The sequence below is a fragment of the Malassezia globosa genome (genome assembly GCF_000181695.2).
Source record: "Malassezia globosa CBS 7966 chromosome Unknown mgl_sf_9.1, whole genome shotgun sequence".
NCBI classification, from domain to species: domain Eukaryota; kingdom Fungi; phylum Basidiomycota; class Malasseziomycetes; order Malasseziales; family Malasseziaceae; genus Malassezia; species Malassezia globosa.
Window position 1 is genome coordinate 429,063 of NW_001849862.1, and position 18,634 is coordinate 447,696.

Below are 18,634 nucleotides of genomic sequence, written 5' to 3' on the forward strand. Positions count from 1 at the left end.
TGGGCCACTCAGTCTCACCTGTTCGCGAATTCCACTCACGTCCCTTGGTAAATATGCGGTCATTGCCCCGAGACCGCCACCGCGGCGCAAGATGACCTACATCGCCTCGAGGGGATGCGGACGACGCTCCTGTCTTGCGCGCAGACTCACGCTCTCTCCCCGTGACACGCGCATGGTCTTGAGTAGCGCGCGATCCACCCTCACGGATTAATGGCACGCTTCCATTGCGTTCATGGCTAGCATGCAACGGCGACGGTGGCATTGAAACGCCACACACCCGTCACGATCGAATCGTTGTCGTCGCGAGTGCTAATGACGCCGTGGCGGCTAACGCCCGATCATCTTAATGTCTCGGCCGAATTATCGGAGCTTCTTGCACGGGTGTCCGACCCCCTTGGCCCCTGAGTGGATTAGTGGGGGGACCAGGTCGGACTGACAAGTGGCGGCCAAAGCAACGGCACTCAACGGTTCTTCTCTTTTCCGTCTCTCCAACTGGATTTGCAAAACTCACCTGCCACTTTCGTGTAGGTAAATTTGTTTCACATACCTCTTCCAACATGGCGATGAAACGTATTAGCAAGGTATGTATATGCAACCATAGCGCACTAACTTTGCACAGGAATTGGCCGACCTTGGTCGTGACCCGCCGTCGTCGTGCAGCGCCGGTCCTACAGGCGACAACATGTTCCAGGTACGTCTACCACTTGTCGAGTAGTATGCGTGTGGACTAACACCGACAGTGGCAAGCCACTATTATGGGTCCGGTATGTCAATAAAGAGCCGGCTTCATGTGCCGCTTCGAAGTATAGGACGTGTTCTAACTAATGGCAGAGCGACTCGCCATACTCGGGCGGTGTCTTTTTCTTGTCCATTACCTTCCCAACGGACTACCCATTCAAGCCACCGAAGGTGTCTTTCTCGACAAAGATCTACCACCCCAATATCAATGCGAACGGCAGCATTTGCTTGGACATTCTTAGGGATCAATGGAGCCCAGCACTTACGATTTCCAAAGGTATGTGTGTCGCGAGCTAAGGGACGTTCTAACGCTTTCCAGTGTTGCTTTCAATTTGTTCGATGCTGACGGGTATGTGTCCACATTGCGATATTTGTAGCTTCACGCAACGCTAACCATATCAGACCCGAACCCGGATGACCCGCTTGTGCCAGACATTGCGCACCTTTACAAGACTGATCGAGCTGCCTACGAAAACACTGCTCGTGAATGGACGAGGAAGTACGTATAAGAGTCATCTTTCTGACACGATCTAGATATGCTATGTAAAAAGTCGTACATGTGCTGCGTTGTTCCCATAGGTGTTTCCGTGATGCATCTACGATAGTGAGAAACGTACTCGTTTTTTCACGTATCTGTCCTACGTATGTGAGAGAAAATGCCCAATAGAGTGTGCCATCTGTAAATGGGGCCTGGCATCAATAAGAAATTTGGGGCATTGCGAAAGTCATTCTGATCCTAGTGATCCACGCGCCCTAGTATCTTCCACGAGCGCACTACTCAAGAAGTACACGTGATGTTGTGACACAAAAAAGAGCGCTACGCAAAGATACTGACTCAGGAGTTCCTCTGGTAAGCCAGGGCTGTTGATAAATGCTAGAGATCCGTGGAGCTCCGCATTGACAGACGCCCAAAGGTGTGTGAACGAGCAGACGATTGCGTACATTCTTGTCGCCGTCAAACTAGATCTGCAATGTATTCGAATTCTAGCAGCGTTGCCGCGGTGCCCATCATGGATCCTCAATAGTGAACCGCATCAGGATGACCAATTTGCGGGCTACATAGCACTACGTCAATTGTAAGCACGAGGTTATTCCTATCCAATGTGGTGTACCATACATGAATGTCTCATTTCATTTAGCGACACCTCTCGATCAAAGACAGACCTTATAATTATTTTCAAAGTTACAGATCGTTCTAATGCGCTATTTCGCAAATGAGGTCCAGAATTAGAACAGACTCGCCCCGGGAATCTCATAAGAAGGGGCCAAACGCTTTCATGTTGAGAAATTCGACAAATGACCTCGATTCCTTACACGCAACGATTCTTTCGACATTCACGGAGGGCGTGGGGTAACCGTGCGGTAGTTGCCCATCCCATTGCAAGACATACGTATTACCAATTCCCATTCAATCCCAGGCTCATGGCGGAGGGTTCACATCCCTCGGCTATTCCAGGTCCTGAAATACTAAAGCCCACTCTTTGAAATGTCAAGCCTCATACATGATCCTTCGCTGCTAATGAACTTGAGCACCACCGACATCGGGGCTTTTATTGTGGCTTAAGCACACCCAGACAGGGAGCCAACCTGTAGGAGCTGAAGCCAGAGTTTCCCGACACTTGCATTGTCTCTTACGACCGCTACATTTGGGTAAATGTGGACTACAAACGATTGACTGAAGAGAAAGTTTGTCCACTCAATTCTTTTTCTGCTTGATTTGTGGTTTTTTGTAGGTGTCGCGGTAGACTGAGTTAGGCTAACAACATTGGGACGTACAAAGAATGAACAAGAAAAGGTAGCTCGACAAGATGGCAAGACCTGAAAACGCAGCGGCAGGGCGGCCATAGCAGAAACCAACGTATGGAAGCCAAGGCGCGAACTGCGGCACGTAGTGATGATAGACTGATGTGAGTGAGACAGAGCACATTGCACGTACTTCCATAGGTACAGATGGCCACGTCGATCACAAATTGGATAATCTGACTCGATGTGACCATCTTCTTCCACGGGCATCGGATACCGATGGAGGTCATAGCATAGTATCCATACATAATGACATGAACGGTCAAGTTGAGGCAAATGATAACCCATGAAAGCGGGGTCTCATTCACGATCTGCGAGTAGCACAGTGCTGCCGTGGCCATGTGGTGGTACACGTGCAAAAACATCAGCTTTTTCTTCTTGATCACCAGGAAAAATGTGTCAAGGAATTCCCAGTACTTGAAATAGTAGTTGATGATATGGAACATCTCAACTTCAAAGTACAGCGACCGCAGGCAAAAGGCTTCGTGCAGGCCATACCTAGCCATAAGCTGAAACTCCCGCTCCAGGTATAAAAGCAGCAAGATCAGACTTCCTACACTCAGCAGCACGTTGTGCAAAAAAAACGGCACCTTCAGGTAGTGACCAGGCACAGCAGGGAAATGTCGCATAATAGCTTGCCCACCAAGCACGGCGACCACGTAGGAAAGTGACGCGACCGTTACCGAAGTCAACGTAGACATGGGCGTCACACCTGGCTGCCAATGTTGGATCGGTCCAGTGAGCTGCGCAACATTGGCAGGCACAAGCGAAGCCAGCGCTTCGTACAACATTATGAACGTGAAGTGCAAGAGAGAAGTGAAAGGACCTTTGCGGAATAATTCCGTGTTCTGCCGCGCCGCGTATGTCTTGCAAGGCTCTCATCATTTCTTATATAAGCATTTCGCCATGTTATCGTGGGCCACGAAGCATGCCGGGACAAAGGTGGGCGCTGTGGCCAAAGCTGTAAGGACTGTGAGCACAGTCGCTGAGCATGTATGGCTCTACGCAGGCCGGTGGAATACAGAGTCAATCTCGCACGGCCGGCTCGAGCGTGTACCGTTGGGGCCGCTGGGAACCGTGGCCGCTGCGTCTGTGTCTCATGCATTGATTGCGGATCCTACGGGCACGACGATCTTTGCGTCGGGTCAGAATGGGCATGGTCAGCTAGGAACACATTCCAAAAGTACACGAACGCTCAGTACTTCGTCTCTATGCGTCAATGAGCGCATCCACACTGTAGCTGCCGGCCTCGGCTTCTCGTTGGCTGCTTCGGAACGCACCTTGTACGCGTGTGGCACGAACGTACGTGGCCAAATTGGGCTTGGCCCTGCAACGCCAGACATATATCAGCTCAAACCTGTCCCGCTTCCCCGCGATGATGTCTATGTGGATGATGTATGCGCAGGACTGGATCACACACTCGTGCTTGCGTCGCAGCCAGCTCATGGGCCGCACGCATCAGCTGCACGAACCGAGACTCAGTATCTATGGGCCTGCGGTTTGCACACGGACAACCAGCTAGGATTGCAAACCAACGCCCCGTACTTGACACAATTTGAGCCTGTTCATCTAGACCTAGAGCATGGTGAACAAATTGCGCGTATTTCAGCTCAGGGCGACACTTCAGCTGTTCTGACCAGCCGGGGACGTGTATTCATGTGGGGTAACACGGAGTACGGCCAGTATGGATCTGACGCAGCTGCAGAGTCAAAGAGCTCCCTTGACAGATTGCCTATGCCCACCCTTCTTCCCGTGCCACCGGGAATCTGTGACCTTTGCTTGGGTGGCAGCTTTCTCTTGCTTTTAGACGGTACGTATGAGCCACACTGTTATGGCATGCTGGAAGGATGCACATGCAACAACATAAGCATCGGGACCATCTGAGCAAAAGCCATGACGATGAGGCCCTCTCTATCTTCACTCTCTTGTTGGAGCGTCGTTCGTGAGCATGCTTCATCTGGCCACAGGCACGCTGCACGATCGGCGCTCTCAGCACTCACTCGCTGAACAGCAGCAGCCAGCAGAATGCGCATCTACCTTTGCCCATCTAGCTGATCGTCGTTACTGACACATGGTTAAGAGCATGGCATACTGTACACAGCAGGATTTGGTGCTACGGGACACGCTTGCTCCATGCTGGCACCGCTATGGTTGCCGAGCGGTGAGCGAGTGCTGCGAATCAGTGCAAGTCTGCAGAATGCAGCGGCTGTCACACACCAAGGAAATATATGGACATGGGGTATCGACTCGGAGCACGGCCGTCTTGGCCATGCAAGGCACCATAGCGATCGTCGCGTGCCAAACCCACGGCAGGTGCAGCTACCAGAGTACCGAGCGCAGGATGTAGTATGTGGAGGGGAAGCGTTGTTAGTGCGTGTGGGCTAGTGGCAGTCTAGTCTTGACTGGTCTCTTTCTCCCCACTCTGGTATATACTTTGAGTCGGTGGCTTACATGCGTGTGGTATTTTGGCAAAGAGCGGCTCAAAAACGGCCTTGAGTTTCTTGCGCCGCTGCAGTGCATCTGGCAGGGTCTCAGCAAGCTGTGGTCGGACAGGCCCAGCCTCAGCATCGTGCTTGCGCTTTTTGCCTGCACTCGCTTTGATCTGCCGCATGCGCTTAGTCCAATTAGCTTCGATCTCTCGCTCGACGGCCTGTAGACATGCCTGATAGTCTTGGTAAGCCATCCGGTCTTTGGCCACCTTGAAGAGGCTCGCTTTGCGCTCCTCATTCATTTTACTCTGCCTTCGAAGCCGCTCCTGTGCAAGCCGCAGCATCGACGCAATGAGACTATCACCATGCTCTTCCCACTGAATCGGCACACCTGCCTCGACCAGGCCAATTGATTCACATGCGCGTCTAGTTCGACTCTCCATTTCAGCGAAGGACTGGTGCACATCAGGCGGGGGTCGCTCCTCTTCCATCGCAGCCGCTGATGACGCTTCAGCTGTAGGAGTCACTTCCGTGACAGATGATGCAGTAGCTGCTTTTGAAGTTGGGTTCTCTGGTACCATCAGTGAGGATACAAGTCGTTCCATCAGTGGACCACCGCGGGTAACACGGTCGTACATATTTGCATCTACCAGGTCCTCAATCGCTAGGGACGATGGTACTGTTGCAGCATCTGTCACAGAGGTCGAATCCTTTGACGTAGCCGCCGTGTTTCCAGCCTCAGTTGCATTTGTTGGTGGTGCATGCGGTGCTGGCGTCGATGAAGAAGACAGGCTATCATCCATAGCCTTGAGCACACTTTGCAGTTCAGCGTCTTCTTTTTCCCATACTTTTCGATAGTGTAGACCCAACTCCGGAAATACATAGGGTGATGGATCATCTGCGCGACTCGAGAGCCATGCAAGATCATCCTCTGTGATGGGTTTGAAAAATGCATCGACATAGTTGAAGAAAGTTGTGGCTGGCACTTGAGCAGCTTCCTTTGTGGACCGACTTCGATTGCTAGTATCCTTTACTGGTGGCTGCGGAGTGGACGCATCACCTGACAAGGTCATTGTCGAATTTTCTGCCGCTGCCATTGCTGCTGGCGTCCCTGCTGCTTTTCCTACCGAGTACATTGACTCACGATCATGCCAGTCCGTATTCGCAAAATCTTCATGTACATCGTACGGGTGCGTTGGATATGGACGAATTTCACGAATGGGCTCCCGCTTTGGCATTACACATGAGGCCATATCTGCTGGAGCATCCCAGCTAAACGTAGTTGGATCGTGGAATGTGTCGCCATGCATGTTCAAGATGGACTCGGTCCCTTCGCCAAACTCAGAGGCAGAACCAGTCATGGAAGCAGGCAGTGCTGCTGAGGAAGCATCAGCTCCTATTCCAGGAGTTGCTTTTAGCATTATTGCTCCCGTTGTAACTGCCGAATCTTTCTTTCCAATCGCATCTGGACTGGGGTCAGAAACAACGTCTGATCCATGCTTTGAAGCAGAAGTGTGTGTAGACCTGGACGAATCAGAGCGTAGTCGTAATGCATCTTCAGGATTGGTAAGCCGCAGCTTGATGCCTAGTGATGGTTGTTGCTGTGGTAGCGGATGTGACTGGGTATCAGATGGAAGAGCCTCTGTCTTGGGCTGAGAACGAGACTTGGCTTGCATTGCATTCAGAGGGATGTCGCTCTCAAGATCAGAATCAGCATCACTCCCACTAGCATCCTGTCGACCCAGGCCGTTTCTTCGCCGATGTCCGGCACGTCCGTACGTCCGATTAATATTTCCCCGAGCACGCATGTCACCAGCATTACTCCAATCGGTGCCCTCAGGTTCACTTTCTGTCTTGCGCGAGCCCGTGGCCCTCACATGATCCAGAGAAAAGTCTTCTTCGCGTTTGACTTGCGTTTCGCGCTGTTGTTTTTTAGGATTCGGTGGGCCTGAGGATCGCCGTTCTTCCGCCAATGTTCGTGCACGTGCCTCGACATCCTGACGAAGTGATTGAAGATGCTGCGAAAGCTCAATGAGCTCATCCAATGTAGGAATAGCGCCAGATCCTGTACCCGCTAAGCCGATATATCGCCGGTACAAGGGCGCCGTGCTCGTGCGAAATGTCGCTGGGACGCCCGCTGCCGGCATCAGTGGCGTCGTCGCCGCGTTCGAGATACGTCGTTGTGTCAAAGGTCGATCGTGCACGTGTGTGTCACGTGAAGATTCGTCTCGTGTGGGGTGAAAAGAGTTGGTTAAGAACAGACAGCTTGAGTATGAAACACATGCTTTGTCAGAGTGCTTAGAGTTGATCTACTAGAGTATTAAGTGGAGGCTTCAGGCTTTGCGCCCAGAAGCGGTTAATCACATGGGCATTGGCGGGAGCAGGCAAACAGTAGCCAATCAATTGGGATGGTGATACACCTAAAGCTCATTTTGGCAAGGGCACAAAATCGAGGTCTTTAAATACACATGCCTTAGTCGGCCGGTAGGTTTTGCACTCTTGGGCTGCTTTTATTTCAAACTTTGTTAAAATTCCCTCTTAATACCTGGCTTGACCTTCTTTCATTCGGTGAACAACCTGAGATACCCTTACTAGGATGGATCCCTCGACATTCCCCGCCCCATATGGTCGCCTGAACAAGACCCAAGGAGATGCACTTGTGTATTCGACGCTGTGTGGATTCATGCTAGTGGGTTTATGGGCCGGATTTAATACTCGCAGTAAGCGTGAATTTATTAGTGGCGTACGAACGCAGCCGGGTACGTCGGTCACTTGAAGCTCTGACAAATTCCAGCGTTGCCTTTGGCGTTAAATTGGATTGCTTCTGGTTAGTGTCGCGTTCGACACCTTGTGTGGATACGACAGGGATACGGTAATCGAAACTGGCATATTTTGCTACACAGAACGAAGCGACGAAGAGGGATGCCGTTAGTCCCTGGTTTAAACTCATACTCACCGTTCTCACACTGGCTTCGAGAGCCGTCCGTGTGTATTGCCCGAAATCGCTGGGCTTGCGCATGGATGTCTTAGGTGGTGACTTGGATACGGGTGCCTGTGTCTTGAGCTGGACTTGTTAGAGAGCCAGACGAAGTCCGTGCAATTCTTATCAGAATACATGGACTAGAGACTGTGGCTGAGATTATACCGTCTAAACAGGACATGAGAGAGCAAAAGAAGGATGCCCTGTTTTACACCTGACCGAGATCATGCTCGCGAAGGGAATTCTGTGTCACTGTCGTTCTCGCCGGTGTTGAATGTGGTGAGTCAGTACTAACGTCTGCAGCTATGTCATCGTCTCTTCTTCAAGCATATCCACAGATGACGCTTGTACCAGGCGCTGGTCTATTTGGACTTGGCGCATACGCGTTCTCGACAATTGCGCCTCTCTGGGCGTTTGCCTTCTTTGGTCCATTGATCCGACATTACTGTCCAGATGGATTCACCCTTGCGGAATTTGTTCGCCGTCGCTTTGGCTGGGTCATTGGCATTTTCAGTGCAATGGTGTTTATTGGGTTCATGTTTTGCTTCATGATTGTCGAATTGAACACTTACAGCGTCATTGTCCGCTCAATCCAACCCGACATTAGCAAAGTGATTCCACCACTTATCATTGCGCTCACGACGACGATCTACACGACATATGGTGGTTTCAAAGCGTCCCTGTGGACGGACAACTTTAATGCGATCGTTGTCATTGTGTTCATTATCATTGGTGCCGTCATGTTTGGCAAGCGTCTCGACATCGACAAAGATTTAATGCATGATAGTGGCATGCTTGGAGCGCATCGACTCGGTGGCGAGCTTTGGTACATTCTAACAATCTCGATTATTTTTTCGCAAATGTTCAACCAGGGCTTCTGGCAGCGTGCGTTTGCTTCCAAAACGAATACTGGTCTGTACCTGTCGGTGGCCATGGCGACCATACCGTTATTTGCTATCTGCTTCTTGGTGGGCATGGCTGGACCCCTCGCTTACTGGTCGCATGTCCAGCCGCCACTCAACACCAGCACTGAAGACACCTCCCTCTATGATGACGGCTCCAATGCTTTGTTCAGAGCCTTGCTATACATGCCAAAGTGGGTACATGGCCTGGTTCTCGTGTTGACGGGTGTGCTCTCCTCAAGTGCGTACGACACATTTCAGTCGGCCATGATCAGTGTGATCGAGAGTGATTTGCTGTTAAGTCGTGTCAACATCTGGTGGTGCAGATTGATCCTTATCATGTTCAATGTACCCTGCGTCGCGCTAGCTGTTATTGATATTGATATCCTGCAAGTGTTCCTGGTAGCTGACTTGGCTGGCTTGGCGGTGATTCCGTCGGTGTTTTTGGGCTTGGCGCCCCGCCTTGATGTGTTGAATGGCTTTGATCTCGTGGTCGGTGGTTGTGGCGGATTCCTCACTGTGTTTGTGTTTGGTACGATCTACTACAACGGCGATGCAATAGAGGGCGGGCAGTTGATTGGATTGCCGAACGGGTTGTATGGCGATCCTGATGACTACAGCGTCATTGGTGCCTTCCTTGCAGCCCCGCTCGGTGGCATGGGATTCACTCTTGCATCCTGTGGTACGCGGATCCTCTTAGGTTGGTTGTACGCCCGGATCACAAATACTCCTTTCACCATGCTTCGGAAGCGTGACTTTCATATCCAGGACTACGTCATTGAGTCGGATCGCCCCGAGTCGTTCTTCGACAAGATCAGGAATCCTCAAGACGGACATCGACTCGACGCGGACCCGCCAGAGCGCACTGCGAATGAGATCGAGTTCAATTCTAAACTGCATGCGGCTACGCCACACGTCATCCGGCATGTCTTGGGCCGCATGGGATTATTTCCTGAACGCGCCAATAACAGTCAGGGGCAAGTCGACGAGGCTCCTGCAGGCGGCCTTGATGAAAAGAATCTGGAGAAGGAATCGCCCTTCGACTCGGATGAGGAGGCATCCCTAGAGCACAAGCAGGTACTATCGAGATCACCAGAGTCGCCAGGGCAAATGCCGGCCTCGAATGAGACAACGGGGTCGAACCCTTCACCCACACAGGATGCGGCACAAAAGGTTGTGATCATGCCGCCACCAAACCGCTGGTAAGAGGAAGTACATACGTGTCGCGCTTGCACGCATAGGGTATCATGTTATGTAATAGTGCTATGATGAGCGTGGGCGTTTCTCTGGTATATCGGCTTGCGTCGTAGCTGAGAGTGGGTGCATTGTGCCTGAGACGGTGCCGTGCTGACTGGACGAGTCAAATTCGTCTACAAGACCAGCTGGTAACCCGGTGCTCTTGGCATCTGAGCTGGGTTTCGTGGGGGATGTGGGTGGCTCACTGTCGTGTGCAGGCAGTGGAAATGGGAGTGGGGCATACAACTGTGCATCTGAACCGGTGCGCATGCGAAATGGCGACTCATTAGAAGAGGGATTGGTCGTCGACGTTGCTGTGAGTGAATCGTTGGCAGGCAAATCACCGGGCTGGGAAGGACGAGCATCATCTTCGGCACATGCATATTGTGCACGTACAGAAGCCATACCTGTCACGCACAACACACGTCGTAGTGCTCCCAAGAATTTGGACCGAGTGTGGTAGTATCTAGCAGGGTCCAAGACGAGCTCGGCGAGTCGCTGAATTGTAAAAGGAGGTGCTTCGTCAAACTCGTCCAAAAATGCACATATGTGCTCACACACACGCTCCAAGTCCTGGCCATCGAGGACGACGTCCCATGATGGCCATGTCTCGGACGGTGGTGGCGTACGTGCAGGGTAGAAATCTTGCAAGTCCTCGGGCTGGATCTCATGTTCCGACATGACGAGATCAAAGGCGGCTGAGCGTGGTTCGTCGGTGCCTTGTGATTCGCGCATCATCTGAGCAAGTGGCGCAGCTTTGTGCAAGACCGGTAGTGTGCGGGTATCGTAGGCTTTGGCATGCGTCCGAATACACTGCTTGATAACAGGCCGCATTGTCGGCCATGCAGAGACAAGCTCTGCTGTCATAATCCCATTGGCATACTGTGAAAGAATAGTGTGATGCTCTTGACTCAGTCCTAAGTGATCAACTGATGGTGTAGGCCTCGACGGTTCCGCCGTAGGATTCGTTGAATCCATCCTTCGTCACAGGATGAACACAAATGAAATGTCCTTTAAGAAAAGCGCGTCGAGGAAATTTAGGGTTCTTTGCGGCAAGCCACACGGCCCCCGATTCTTTGATGGCTGCCGCCACTTGTAGGCTCGTTTCGTTTCATAGTCGGCCTCGATTTTCCTCCCAGCAAGCATAAGTGGAGAACCCCCCCCCCCCACCCCTCGAGTCGATTGACATCCGACCAGAGTAGGGAGTGCGCCGCACTGAGGCTTGGGACAGGGAAGAGATCCTCCATGTGAACAGCTACAAGTAGGAGAAAAAAATACAAAACTACCCCAGCGAAGAAGTGACTGGCATGTCGACACTCAAGCGGCAGAATTTACTGTGCCAAACCCTAACTCTGTAAGGGCTGCTGCTTATTTCCTCATCCCACACGTTTGAAACAATTGGCAAGCCAAGCGAAAAAGCAAGAAGCAACAACAAAAGAAAAACAGAACCGAGAGTAATTTAGATCCGATCAGCTGACGGACCTCCGCTGCATCATTTCTTCCGAGCCCTTCGAACTTTTTTCGACACGACACGAAACGTGCGCGCGACGTAAAGACTATGTCCGCCATGGCGTCGTCGCTAAATCAGGACAAGTGGATCGGGTTCATGCTCGCCGTAAGCTCAAGTGCCGCAATTGGTACGAGCTTCATCATCACGAAAAAGGGTCTTATGAGTGCCGCGGAAGATAGTGATGGCCTTGCATCGGACCGTCTGAGCTACCTAGGCAATCCGATTTGGTGGGCCGGCATGGCAACGATGGTTGTGGGAGAAGTAGCCAACTTCATTGCCTATACGTTCGCACCGCCCATTCTCGTAACGCCCCTAGGTGCGCTGAGTGTCCTTGTTGGCGCTGTGCTGGCGTCGTTTGTCCTGAAAGAGCGTCTCGGGCGCCTGGGCATCTTGGGATGTGCACTATGCCTGATCGGTACAATCGTCATCGTTGTAAATGCACCTGAAGACAAGGAAATCGAGACCGTCGACGAGATCCTTAGCTACGCGATGCGTGCGCCATTCCTCACGTACTGTGTCTTTGTCGCGGCCTTCTCAATTTTTCTGATAGTCCGTGTTGTACCGCGCTATGGCCATCAAACGCCCGTCATATACCTATCGATCTGCTCTCTTGTTGGATCCATCTCCGTCATGAGCGTCAAGGCATTCGGTGTGGCTCTTCGCCTCACGTTCAACGGACACAACCAGCTCACGCATCTGTCGACGTATTGCTTTGGCCTTATGGTTGTCTTGTGTATACTAATTCAGATGAACTACTTTAACCGCGCACTTGATCAGTTCTCGACGAACGTCGTCAACCCTATCTACTATGTTATGTTTACGACATCGACGATCTTTGCTTCTGTGCTGCTTTTTCAAGGCTTCAACACTAGCACAGCACCGGTGATATCTCTCCTGGGTGGCTTCCTTGTCACGTTCATTGGCGTGTATCTGCTGAACATCAACCAGCAGTCGGACGACCCCAGCATGAACCTGCCATCGTCTCTTGAAAGTGGTACGCGCGCGAATTACGAACGTCTGTCTCATTCACACGGTGCACACCAAGAAGCGCCCGACGCTTTCATCTTTGATCAAAGCGAACACGATCAGGACTTTGCACCTCACCAGCAGCAGCAGAGTTATCCTCTTGCCCAGTTCCACGACAAGCTCAATGCGAATCCGCCTGAACTTACTAGCAGTACCAACCATGCATAAACTATCGCAAATAAATGAACGCATCATTTTTTTTTCACCCAGCATGCGTCGAATCCTTGTCTCTTGCATACCATCCACATAACCTGGGTCCCTATCCAACTTGATTTCCAGACGTCAAAATGGAGAACGATGTTGCTGTTGTAGTATAGGAAATAGGCAAGTCTATCGTTTCTCCTAACAAAGTGTGCCAGCCTTGTTCTCCTTTCTTTGCACATACAACACGTCTTACCTCCACGCCCACGCTCGTGCCGCCAACCGCGATTGTAGCATTTGCCTCCACTTGTTTGCGTTCTTACCATGCCAGAATCAAAAGCAGCCACTGCCGCTGGAGTTGAAGCTGAAGCTGACGCTGCAAGCCAGATGCCGCGACCTGAGGCAGCGAAGAAGCACGAGGCTTCGAACATGAACAAGGAAAATAAAGACAGCCCCGCGCATGCTACGGACCATGTGCCTGAGCACGGCTTGCGAGTGGCCTTACCGACCTCGTCTGCGTTCGAGGACTATATTGTATATCCCATCCTGTTCGTTACTGTTCTCTATCATATCATACATTTCATTCCTTCTACACTTTTACCGGCGACATTTCGTCATGCTTGGTGGGGATACCCGAGTGATCTCTTCCTCCTCTCACAGGCACCTACATCTGTGCCTACACTGGTCTTGCGCGAGTCTTTGAAGCCCAATGGTCTGCTAGGACAGTCAACATGGATTGCGCAATGGCGCAACACATTCGGTAACGACATATTGGAACAGCTAATCACTCGGCTTTCGAGTGTGGAAGGTCGCGTACGTATGATACCCCGCTGCTTGCAATCTCACGCATGTCAGAAATTATACCTTGTATTGGGCACGGAACCATTCCTTGCGTGTGCGTTTTGCCATACCGTCCAGGATTTTCAGATGTACAAAATCTATGGTCTCTGGCGCATGTATATCGCACACGCATTTGTGTTGTCTATCGCTACCATCTCACCGCATGGCACTTTGCCGCGCGTCATGGAACACATGTCTCGGAGGGTACAGCAGAAGCGTGTCTTGAGTGCCGTTCGCACGCGCGTGCACTGGCGAATGTGGGCATGGATCGTTCTCGTGCTTGCTTTTGTTCTTGATGTGGCAGCTATTTTGTACGCTGAGGATCTACCCCTTCCAAGTGGCCGTTGGGAACATGTACGTCTACGTGACACAAACTCTCACACACGTTACTAATACCCCACGCAGTGGAATGCGAACGCCCATCTTGTGCGCCATATCCTTCTTCTTGGCCTGACACTGTTAGTTTGGTTTCTTCCGCAATATCAGCCGCCGTCAGTCTGGGTTATCCAAGCATTGCGCTCCCTGTCGTTGATAGGAGTCCAGGTCGAGGCCTGGGTACGTCAAGCGGCCTCCAATGAGTCTCCTTGTGTCGCAGAAGAACATGCGCCCACACCAAAACCTGAACAGAACTCTACCTAATTATTATTCTATTGCTTTGTAGACATGCGCCATGGCTGCCTCTTTGTGCTAGGAGTTTGAAACGCCAATCATTGTTGGGCCACGTGCTTCATGAAAAACGATCTGACGTATGTTCGGTACCCCTCTGCACGCCAACTTCTCCACACAAAACTATGAACTTGAATGTTTCACCTTGTAATACTGACATTCGTTCTCCATCCTCTTGGAGGCGCTTGGCTGGGGTGGACTCGTATGCCGCGGAGACCAGACCGTGTTGAGCTAGACTTTTTGGATGCAGGACCATTCGGACTTCCAAATGTGTATGAGAATCGACGGCCTGCCGGATGGCAAAAACAGCTAGGTTCTTTGTCCGCCGATAGGCTGATTCTTTTCGTTTCCTTCGCACTGTTTGTCGTGCTCAGCTGGTACTTTTACGTCCCATCCACCCTATACTTGTACATATCTGTGGTATGCGCAGCATGTCCCTTGCTATTTGCTTCTGCCTTGTATACTTCGAGTCACTCTCGGGATAGACGAGGTCGAACTATCACGCTTGGTGTTGTGACATGCTTCGTCATGCTTTGCTTTCTCCGCGGCTGGACACCACGTCACTTGACCATCCCAGCAACATGGAACACGCCGAACAGCAATGAGACATACTTTATCGTATCGCTTCTCCGCGACTCGGAAAAGATCTTACCACAATACACACAGTCGATTTTGTCATTCGCGCAGGATGTGGGACCGCAGAATGTATTTGTATCCATCTTTGAGAATGATTCCCGCGACAGAACACCCATCATGCTGAAAGATTTTCGCAGCAAGCTCTTGAGCCGCGGTATCCCGCATCACATTAACAGCACCCAGCTACCATCTTCGATTCGTTCGTACGAACGGATCCGTCGTCTTTCCACATTGCGGAATTTTGCCATGCGGCCGATGTATGAAGAAATGCGCAATGGGCTTCAGAAACGCCCTTTTACCAAGGTTGTATGGATCAACGATGTTTTTTTCAATAAAAACATGCTTCACCACCTTCTGCATACAGCCAATGGCACATACGACCAAGTATGTGCGCTCGACTACTTTTGGCTGGGCTTCTACGATACATGGGTCATGCGTGATCGCTATGGTATGACAGTTCGCCCCTTATGGCCATATTTTCGCCGAGGGCACGACAGAAGTGGTATTAATGCGCTGGAGCCTGTGCCTGTGAATTCATGCTGGAATGGAATGACAGTGTTCGATGCGCGCTGGTTCCTTCCAGCATCTGCCCCTCGCACTTCGATACCCAATGCACAGCATCCTACAAGTCCAGTCATTGTGTCCGTTCCACCGGCCCCGCTTGTTCGTGATGACGGCATCGATACGCCTGCGAAGCTTCCTCTTGAATTCCGCACTTGTCGCTCCTGTAATGTATCTGAGGCTCTGCTGACAAGTCTCGATATGCACCGCATTGCAGCACCTCGCCGACCGCGCATCTATGTGAATCCAGCTGTGAAAGTTGCATACGATTATCCCAGCTACTACTTGTACAACTACTTGCTCCGCTGGTACGTAGTCCAGCCGTGGCGATATGTGTGGGAGACATGGATTGAGCGTCGGCTCTTTAGTTGGCTTGCAGACCTTGGGAACCGCCACGATTCATGCGCATCCCTTCTCAACCAAATGTGGACCAATGAGCCTGTTATGACATAGCGCACCACTCTATAGCACACAATTCTAATGCTAGCGACGCACGTCGCGCGTCGATGCCCCGTGATCGAACCAACAACGTTGCATAGTGGGTGGCTGGGCAGAGACACGATCCGTGCAGAGTCCACGTGGACAGCACGTGGAGAGGCGGATGAGCAGCGTAGAGGGAACAGGACTGGACAAGACTGGACAGGGACTGGGGGCCGACGCCGGCCAGCTATCTGAGGCGAACGCTCGTGTACTTAGGGACAGCACTCAGTGCAGGTCGGAACTGTGCACGAAGAAACGGACGTGCTTTGCGCAGGACAGAGTGTATAAGACGAGCGACTACGCGACACTTAGGCTCACTCATTTTGTGTGTGACTGTCCTCCCTGATTCTTCGTCCGTGAAAGAAAGGTCGCACTCGTGGTTGGACCTGCAACGTTGAACAAAGACGTTATTCTACGATCGATGGGCGACTCGTCCTTTCTTTCGGTACGTGTGAGAGTTTTCTTCTTCTTTTGTTGAGTCGTGTGACACACATGACTGACGTGCTTTCTCGCTTGCAGACAGCTGATTCATCTGCTCCATCATTGAGCATGGCTGCAAGCAAAAGCAACAACTATGGATCTTTGTCTGCTGGTGGCACAACGACGTATCCGCCGAGTGGCAGTGGCAGTGGCAGTGGCGGCAACAGTAGCGCCCATGATGCGCCGTCTGACAGTATCAGATCGTCGGCTATTGACGAGGCGACAATGCGTGCATTGTCATCGATGGATGTATGTGTGCACACGAACGAAAGAATGAATGACATACGATACTAACTAGGAGCAGTGCGGCCTACAGCTCATGGATGAGCGGCTCAAACAGAGCATTGAGTCGGCGCGTGGCGCTGCCAACACACTTAAGAAGCGCGCAGCGTTGGAAGAAGAGTACGCGCACGGGTTAAAGAAGCTCGCCCGCTCGTCTATGTCAGACTATTCGGGCAATGACGTTCGTGCTGGGTATGTACATGGTCTTGGCTTTTTTTTTGACGCGTTCACCTGTACTGACGCGTATACATGTAGCTCGTATGGCACAAGTTGGATGACCATGCTCAGAAACCAAGACGTCGTTAGTGAAAACCACTATCGATTCGCCAGTAAGCTCACTGCCATCAGCGACGACATTTCCATGCTTGTGCGTGATGCTGAACAGAACCGACGGCAGAACCGCGACGTCGGTTTCCGCCTCGAAAAGAGTCTTTTAGATGCAGAGAACAGTGTCGAACGTGCCCGCAGTCGCTTCGACAGTGCAGCGGAAGACTTAGAGCGAGTGATGCTCTTCAAGCAAGGCGATGTTAGTCGTGCATCAGATACGTCCATTGGCACATCATCGAACAAGCGCACTCTTGGCATGCCGTTTGCCAAAGGAGGGCTGTTTAAGACGAAGAATCCTCAGCAAATGGTGCGCCATGAAAGCGAGTTCCGGATCAAGAAAGGGCACGCACACGAGACGCTCTGTGGCGAGGCTCAATCGGCTCAGACAAAGCGCCAGGAATACTTCCAACAGCAGCTCCCGCAAGTGCTACGTGGCTACAAAGAATCACTTGATGAGCTGGAGACAGGCGTCCAGTTCCAGCTCGTCCGCTATGCGTTCCTGTATGAAAACATTGCTCTGAGCGATGGAGTGTCGATCAATCCGCTCGGCGACAAGACAGCGCCGATGGGTCTGCGGGACGCTGCTGCGTCGATCAACAACCAAGCCGACTTTAAAGACTTTATGCAGAACTTTGAACTTGCTTTCAAGGGCAGCAGTAAAGAGACCAAGACACCACATCGTGAGAATCCCTATGATGAAGTGACGCTGGCGAATATCATGCACCAGTCAGTATTGCCAGCTCCGCAAGGAGGTACGAGCACCGGCACTGGCGCTGGTGTCACTGATGACCCATACGTACCCACACGACCTGTGTTTGGAGTCGACCTTGAAACACAGATGCTCCGCGACGGTGTAGAAGTGCCGCCGATTTTGGAGATCTGTGCAGATGCGATCGAACGCGTCAGGTATCCAAAAACACGGGTATCTACCGTCTTTCAGGCACCTCGTCGCGTGTGCAGAAGCTCAAAGCTCGGTTCGATACTGACTGGTCGACGGTGGATGTGATGGCAAACGAAGCGATCACAAGATATCAACATCGTTGCCGGCTGTCTGAAACAGTGGTTCCGCGAGCTGCCTGATCCCTTGTTGACGTACCAACTATACCCGGCCTTTATTGAGGCATCGAAGATTGAGAACGACTTTCTTCGCCAAGTCCGCCTGCATGAACAAGTGAACAATTTACCTGACGCCAATTACGCCACACTTCGCTTTCTGATGGCGCATTTGGACCGCATTCGTGCGCATGAGAGCATCAACCAAATGTCTGCACACAACCTCGCGATTGTGTTTGGTCCCACGTTGCTTCGCTCTCCCCATGAGGCTCAGATGGCCGGCGCTGGCGCTGCTGCGAGTCACGGAGGAGTTGGTCAGATGTACTTCCCCGATATGAGCCTGCAATGCAAGGCCATAGAGACGATCCTGCTCAAGTACCGAGACATTTTCGTCGAGTCCGACGAAGACGACTTGAGTTAAGTCATTGATCTACCACCTTCTGACATATACCTTCCTTCATGCTTTCCCTAGCGACGATATACCGCCCTCACTTATGTACCAGGATCACCGACCCTTGTCTTTCTTCCAGCTGCGTTCTATATT

At 51.6% G+C, this 18,634-nt stretch overlaps 10 protein-coding genes across 10 annotated transcripts; 7 read left to right on the top strand and 3 right to left on the bottom strand.

Annotated features, from left to right (window-relative positions):
* Window positions 1-557: 557 nt before the first annotated feature.
* On the top strand, window positions 558-1,285 carry MGL_3547 (uncharacterized protein; the record flags this gene model as incomplete). Its single annotated transcript, XM_001729460.1, has 7 exons — window positions 558-581; window positions 620-691; window positions 741-764; window positions 832-1,015; window positions 1,058-1,087; window positions 1,141-1,237; window positions 1,273-1,285. 7 exons carry the CDS (start codon window positions 558-560, stop codon window positions 1,283-1,285), a joined length of 444 nt encoding a protein of 147 aa, XP_001729512.1.
* A 1,209-nt stretch (window positions 1,286-2,494) lies between these two features.
* Window positions 2,495-3,332, bottom strand: MGL_3548 (uncharacterized protein; the record flags this gene model as incomplete). Its single annotated transcript, XM_001729461.1, has 2 exons — window positions 2,495-2,640; window positions 2,675-3,332. 2 exons carry the CDS (start codon window positions 3,330-3,332, stop codon window positions 2,495-2,497), a joined length of 804 nt encoding a protein of 267 aa, XP_001729513.1.
* Window positions 3,333-4,933: 1,601 nt separating this feature from the next.
* On the bottom strand, window positions 4,934-7,117 carry MGL_3549 (uncharacterized protein; the record flags this gene model as incomplete). The annotated part of the gene is made up of 1 exon (XM_001729462.1): window positions 4,934-7,117. The coding sequence occupies one exon, from the start codon at window positions 7,115-7,117 to the stop codon at window positions 4,934-4,936; it is 2,184 nt and encodes a 727-aa protein (XP_001729514.1).
* A 1,171-nt stretch (window positions 7,118-8,288) lies between these two features.
* Window positions 8,289-10,058, top strand: MGL_3550 (uncharacterized protein; the record flags this gene model as incomplete). Its single annotated transcript, XM_001729463.1, has 1 exon — window positions 8,289-10,058. One exon carries the CDS (start codon window positions 8,289-8,291, stop codon window positions 10,056-10,058), a length of 1,770 nt encoding a protein of 589 aa, XP_001729515.1.
* A 57-nt stretch (window positions 10,059-10,115) lies between these two features.
* MGL_3551 (uncharacterized protein) lies at window positions 10,116-11,066 on the bottom strand (the record flags this gene model as incomplete). The annotated part of the gene is made up of 1 exon (XM_001729464.1): window positions 10,116-11,066. One exon carries the CDS (start codon window positions 11,064-11,066, stop codon window positions 10,116-10,118), a length of 951 nt encoding a protein of 316 aa, XP_001729516.1.
* Window positions 11,067-11,655: 589 nt separating this feature from the next.
* Window positions 11,656-12,792, top strand: MGL_3552 (uncharacterized protein; the record flags this gene model as incomplete). The annotated part of the gene is made up of 1 exon (XM_001729465.1): window positions 11,656-12,792. One exon carries the CDS (start codon window positions 11,656-11,658, stop codon window positions 12,790-12,792), a length of 1,137 nt encoding a protein of 378 aa, XP_001729517.1.
* A 297-nt stretch (window positions 12,793-13,089) lies between these two features.
* Window positions 13,090-13,998, top strand: MGL_3553 (uncharacterized protein; the record flags this gene model as incomplete). Its single annotated transcript, XM_001729466.1, has 1 exon — window positions 13,090-13,998. One exon carries the CDS (start codon window positions 13,090-13,092, stop codon window positions 13,996-13,998), a length of 909 nt encoding a protein of 302 aa, XP_001729518.1.
* An 801-nt stretch (window positions 13,999-14,799) lies between these two features.
* Window positions 14,800-15,921, top strand: MGL_3554 (uncharacterized protein; the record flags this gene model as incomplete). Its single annotated transcript, XM_001729467.1, has 1 exon — window positions 14,800-15,921. One exon carries the CDS (start codon window positions 14,800-14,802, stop codon window positions 15,919-15,921), a length of 1,122 nt encoding a protein of 373 aa, XP_001729519.1.
* An 826-nt stretch (window positions 15,922-16,747) lies between these two features.
* MGL_3555 (uncharacterized protein) lies at window positions 16,748-18,043 on the top strand (the record flags this gene model as incomplete). Its single annotated transcript, XM_001729468.1, has 1 exon — window positions 16,748-18,043. The coding sequence occupies one exon, from the start codon at window positions 16,748-16,750 to the stop codon at window positions 18,041-18,043; it is 1,296 nt and encodes a 431-aa protein (XP_001729520.1).
* A 255-nt stretch (window positions 18,044-18,298) lies between these two features.
* MGL_3556 (uncharacterized protein) lies at window positions 18,299-18,511 on the top strand (the record flags this gene model as incomplete). The annotated part of the gene is made up of 1 exon (XM_001729469.1): window positions 18,299-18,511. One exon carries the CDS (start codon window positions 18,299-18,301, stop codon window positions 18,509-18,511), a length of 213 nt encoding a protein of 70 aa, XP_001729521.1.
* Between the last annotated feature and the right edge of the window lie 123 nt (window positions 18,512-18,634).